The 5949-nt window shown below is 35.4% G+C and overlaps 1 protein-coding gene across 1 annotated transcript; it reads right to left on the reverse strand.

The window, feature by feature from the left end:
* LOC128550911 (uncharacterized) lies at window positions 1-3141 on the reverse strand. The gene is made up of 3 exons (XM_053530948.1): window positions 3009-3141; window positions 1423-1527; window positions 1-896 (listed from the first exon to the last, which is right to left on the reverse strand). The coding sequence occupies exons 1-3, from the start codon at window positions 3057-3059 to the stop codon at window positions 714-716; spliced, it is 339 nt and encodes a 112-aa protein (XP_053386923.1). The 5' UTR covers window positions 3060-3141; the 3' UTR covers window positions 1-713.
* Window positions 3142-5949: the final 2808 nt, after the last annotated feature.

Here is a 5949-nt window from a genome sequence, read left to right on the forward strand (position 1 = left end):
TGTGACCTCGAGAATGTTAGCATTTAATTTGTTGACGACGACGGACTAATGACGACGGACACAGGGCGACACTGATAGCTCACCGCTCAGGTTAGCTAAACATCAATAGGTCTGTAAGTTTACGTAAAAACATCAGAATGACATGAGGTACCTTTACCCGTATTTCACCTTTACTTATATTAAAAAAGAAAAAATAGTATTTAGATATTATATTGAAGAAAAGAATGGGAAATCGTTATTCATTGTTTGGACGAATTTCATTTTATTAAATACGTAGTGACCTGCAATACACATGCGTTGATATACATTGCATTGCAGATTTTTGCTTATCAGCGTAAATATTTTGTAACTGTAGATACACGGGTTTCTTAGTTCAAAGAACTTTTCATCTTTTCCGTCGGTACTTAGTTACTTATATCATCATTATACTAGATCTTCAATTTACAATATGGGTTTCGGTCTTTTTGTGTTTCCTTTACTGTCGCTATGCGTCGTCTTGGTATTAAATTCTCAAAGTATGAACATGTAGTATGTTTTAATATCAACTAGACTCTCGTAGATGAAAATCATCTTCGAAAGCTTAGTGGTTCTATCAAGCTGCCCGCCCGTGCCTAGAGTAATGTCCAGATGCAGCTGGTGAATTCCAATCAAATACACTCTGAACGGTAAAACAGCCTCAAATAAACTATGTGTGGTAAAACATGCAGACTGCTTTATGCAAGCAAATGTATGGAAAAGCTGTTCATGAAGTTGTGCTTATATAGTTTTGTACAAGTTGTAGTTGGCAAGTTGCAGAGATTTCCGGTACAGCATTCAATTTTGCTGGCTTCTATTTGAACGGCATGACAGGGCCCTTGGGAGCAAGAAGTGATATACATTTCATTTGTCTTTGTTGTCTGTAATAAATACAATTTCAGTATAAATAAATCGTCTTATATATAAAAGTTCAAATTCCAAGGAAAAACAGCAGTAGACTTCTGAGATTTTTTTTTCAATAATTTTAATTTTAATATATATTCATATATGTTTTGTTCCATAACAGTACAATGGAAAAGCAAGAGCAAGTGAGTAAAGAAATTGTACTATTTTCCAGCTGGTGATGTGTATCCCATTTAGACCCTACTCGTTGCCGTTACCGTAGACCATTGGGGGTAGCAATTTGAATAAATACATTGTACAGGTATATTAAATGCATACTTAAATAGTTTTAACAAGGGAAGTAAAATCAGTATAAAACATTGTAAGAACTTGGTTTTCTATTGTACTTCACAGGTCTCATTAACTGCTTTATGTCAGTAAGTTTATATGTAAGTAAATACAGTAAGTTTATATCAAGTGTCACTCGTACAAAATACAATTTAAAAATAGGAGACGGTTTCCTGTTAGCGAGATTATTTTACACGAAGAAAGAAATCGGCTTACCATACACTCCCCATTTAGAGGCACAGGGCACAGTTTAGCATTCCCTTCACTTATGGCATCACTCAAACACCCTTCAGTATAACATGATATACTGTAACACTCGTCCTGAAACACAATTGTCCCATGATGGTTAAGCAAAGGGATGCAAGTTTTTCTTTGTTACACTGGCTGAATAATATCTGCTTGTCAAATATATGTACAGACAAGTACTGTCTTGATGATTCTTTTCAATCTTAAATCATACAGTCGTGTCGATTCAATTTTGACCTTTATCGTCAGAAAAAAAATTAGCTATAATTTACTGTTCTTTTTTGAAATTTTGGCGTCAAACCTTGACAGAATATTTCGAATGACGAAATTTTGTACATTTTTAATGACGTCGGACAATCCCGCCGTGTTTATATAACAGGATAAATACGAGGTAAATTATAAGTTTCTATTCTGAGTAAATTGCTTTAAAATCTGTATTTAAAACTATTAGAATTTAAATATATAAGATCTATAAATGATCTACCTTATTGTATAAATGTAACTCACGGTTAACAGGTTCAAATAGAACGAGGGGCTTATCAGTAAAGCTACGTTTCTGCCCACAAGTACTCATGAGGCAAGCAGTAAAGCAATGAATGTCCGAAACACGTCCATTGCATGTTTGTTTGTAAATTTGATCATGCATAAAACCCAGTACAAAAATCAATCCATCTCGTTCGAATAAAACACGTATAAAGTGTTGCGATTTCACATTTTTGTATGTTTTACTGCCAGAACAAAAGAAAGTTGGTCAAGAACATGACCTGTATCTATAATCTAATTACCCATTTTACTCTGTAGAGTTATTTTGTTGGATTTTAAGTCAATGGTCATATTCTCACTTTAATTGTAGATACAATGCGGACACCTGGGTAAAGGCTGTCTCACATAACGGCCCATGCAAGGCTCGAAACCACAGAAGGGAAAGGCAAGTGATTTGAAATCAGCTACCTTAACCACTTGCAGAAGCCTTAACAACCCCTATTAACTATCAATTATATGGAGACTGATGGTTGCAAGCTCAAGCTTTCTTCAGCTGTTTATCAAAAACCAGTTTAACCACAGACCCTTGTTCAGTCTCGAGATCACTGTGATCTTTTGCCTTCTGACCCCCTTAATAACACTTAAATAATATTTTCTGAACTTTTACAACTACTGATCCGGAATCAATACCTGCAGACAGTCCTACCGACTGACATAAGCTTAACAATATCTTTTCCAAATACCTCGTTATTTTTAATGTAATGGAAACTAGTCATCAGCAAACTTAGTAGAGAATCTAACGTGTTTAGCCTTTAGCCTCCTGGCGGCAAGTGATTCTGCCTTTGCAACCAGTGCAGACATAGATCATGGTCTGCACTGTTCGCTATTCAGTCAGCATATTGTCAGTGAACACACCTTCGAAAAATAAATGGTATTGACCAAATTGAATGATGGACCAGTCCAATATAGAAATTTAGCAGGGCAAAGGTTAGGGCGCTCTCTCTCTTTCCTGTAGTAATACTTTCACTAGTTACTTTTGGTAGGGATTTATAACTGGGAAAGAAGAAGCGTACTCGAATTGTCGTTACATCTGTCAGAAAAGCAACAGTCAGTGGTGTATTCATTGCCAGTTAGATTTGACCAGGTCGGCACGCATGACGAACAATTATGGATAGCAATGCTGAAATCCCCGCTTATTCTTTCTATCTGAAATTTATAACAATGATATAAGAAGATAGTAAATGACTAAATATACCCGTTTCTTAGTGCTAACTGGCGGTGAGCGGACGGACGGACAAACGAACATCTCCAAATCTTTTACTTCCTGATTTTTAGCTCACCTGAGCACGAAGTGCTCAAAGGTGAGCTTTGGTGATCGCCCTGTGTCGTTCGTTCGTCGTCGTCCGTCGTCAGTCGTCCGTCGTCGTCGTCAACAATTTGACTGATAACACTCTAGAGGTCACAATTTTGAGCCAATCTTAATGAAACTTGGTCAGAATGTTACCCTCAATAAAATCTTGGAAGAGTTTGATATTTGGTTATCTGGAGTCAAAAACTAGGTCACCAGGTCAAATCAAAGGAAAAGCTTGTTAACACTCTAGTGGTCACAATTTGGGCCCAATCTTGATGAAACATAGTCAGAATGTTACCCTCAATAAAGTCTTGGACGAGTTTGATATTGGGTCATCTTGGGTAAAAAACTAGGCCACCGGGTCAAATTAAAGGAAAAGCTTGTTAACACTGTAGAAGCCACACTTATGACTGTATCTTCATGAAACTTGGTCAGAATGGTAATCTTGATAATCACAAGGTAAAATTTGAATCTGGGTCGTGCAGAATTAAAAACTAGGTCACCAGGTCAAATCAAAGGAAAAGCTAGTTTACATTGTAGAGGCCACATTTAGGACCTTATCTTAATGTTGCTTAGTCAAAATGTTAATCATGATGATTTATAGGTCAAGTTCAAATCTGGGTCAGGTTGGGTCAAAAACTAGGTCACTAGGTCAAATCAAAGGAAAAGCTTGTCAACACTCTAGAGGCCATATTTATGACTGTATCTTCATGAAACTTTATCTGAATGTTAAACTTGATAATCTTTAGGTCAAGTTCGAATCTGGGTTATGTCGGGTCAAAACAAGGTCACCGGGTCAAATCAAAGGTAAAACTAGTTAACACTTTAGAGGCCACATTTATGACTGTATCTTCATGAAACTTAGTCAGGAGTTTAAACTTGATAACGGGCTCGGTTGCCATAAAACCCGAAGGCGACGCCGATACTAACGCCAGTGCGAGTACAACAGCCTTCCTTATTCTTTGAATAAACAAGCTGAAAGGTAACAAAAGTATAGAACCACGGTTTCGTTTTAGAATTGTAGTGCGAAAGACATGTGTCCAGCCGCTTGTGTTTGTTAATGAGATATAGGATCTTATTTACTTGGTATAGCGTTTCTAGTTTATTTATCTCGTTCCTATGGCACAGGGTCTCACGGCACAAGCAATAATTCCTAACTTGTCGAGCGGTAGTATCCTCCGTTTCGAACTTGCTCTATTTCTGCGTGAGTTCCATTACCAGTTGGGTATTTTTTTTTATATATGAAACTATTTATAATTTCTTGTTTTTCTCAATCATGTACTTAATGTAGATTCAATTTCTTCACAAAATATGTCAATTTTGAAATTAACACAAATGTATGTTTAAATATACACTTCGTATTTATATGATTTATTATGTAAAGTATTTTTTTTCTAATTTTATCTTTCTTGTGAAAATTTAAAGCTAAAGATATTAGTTTTATAAACTTTATGACAATCATTCATTTGTACTTCACTTTTAATAATAGTGTTCAGTCATAAATCTCAGTACTTAACAAAGTAAGTACACCTGCCGATTTTGTATGGAAATTGGTACAAAGTAAAGAATAAGAAAACAAACCAGAGAAAGACCAACTTTTGAAATATCTGTAATTCAAAAACATATATGAAAAATAAAGACTTTTTAGACTGGTGAAAGATTCAAACCATCACATGAACTTACTACGAATTAATCTCATTTTCTTCAAATCATCCCCTAGTGTCCGTCTGAAATATTTTTCCATTACAGCTTCTTTTTGTTGTGGGCCTACTATGTAAAATGCGTGGCTCTTGGCTGTGTTTTTGGTGCTCTATGCTTCCGCGAAATCTACCCTTACCTATTATCTTTTGATCTAACTTCGTAAATATTTTGGTTTAAACTGGAGAGCTAAGTACTGATTGATCATTTACATAAATCTAAAAATAAAAATGTCATTAAACTTCGCGGCATTTAAGATATTGATAAAGCATAAATAAAATCTGGAAAGTAGATCCCTCGGAAGCACTGAGAACAAGGCAAATAGTGAAGATTGCAGACTCAGTTTGATTGAGTCTGTTCATGTGCAGTAATGGTAAATGCAACACTGCCCACGCCCCCTAGCACCGGCTTAAACAGTATTCAATCTTCAAATCTAAATGAATTGAAATCAATAATCCTGAAGGACCAGAAAATATAACAACACTGAGATGAAGTCAGGGCGACTTTTTACGGCCGCCACACAGCACTTAACACCCGCTGTTGTGAAGTAATTGTTAGAAGCAAAAAAATATTTAATTCCATCCATATAATATTTATATTCAAATAACAGTGATTACACGTTAATAATGAAAAAATAATATACTATTTTCAATATGCACTGTTTACAGATTTAAAGTTAAGATCACTGCCACTAGTCACCTTTCGTTTATCAACAAACCAAAAATATTGTATAAAAACAAGATAAGACGAATATCGCAAACATTACGTGCACGCATCAACAATAAAGTATCTCCAGATAATGAATGAATGAATGAATCATCAATAAATCAATGACTTGAATTTTAAGGCGATTCTACACGAAAATGCCGTATATCGCCAAAAAGAAATTAAATTGCAAAAACGTAGGTAAACTATAATTTAAAAATAGACCTTTATAACGGACACGGACAATGTAATCGTACTAT

Source organism: Mercenaria mercenaria, chromosome 2, assembly GCF_021730395.1.
Source record: "Mercenaria mercenaria strain notata chromosome 2, MADL_Memer_1, whole genome shotgun sequence".
Classification (NCBI taxonomy): Eukaryota; Metazoa; Mollusca; class Bivalvia; order Venerida; family Veneridae; genus Mercenaria; species Mercenaria mercenaria.

What these genes read in the sequence shown, in the direction of transcription:
- LOC128550911 (XM_053530948.1), bottom strand. Translation starts at nt 3,059, where the DNA reads ATGAATACACCACTGACTGTTGCTTTTCTGACAGATGTAACGACAATT. An exon ending in CAGATGTAACGACAATTCGA is followed by an intron (nt 1,528 to 3,008) that starts GTACGCTTCTTC and finishes ATTGTGTTTCAG; the next exon opens with GACGAGTGTTACAGTATATC. An exon ending in CTCTAAATGGGGAGTGTATG is followed by an intron (nt 897 to 1,422) that starts GTAAGCCGATTT and finishes TATTTATTACAG; the next exon opens with ACAACAAAGACAAATGAAAT.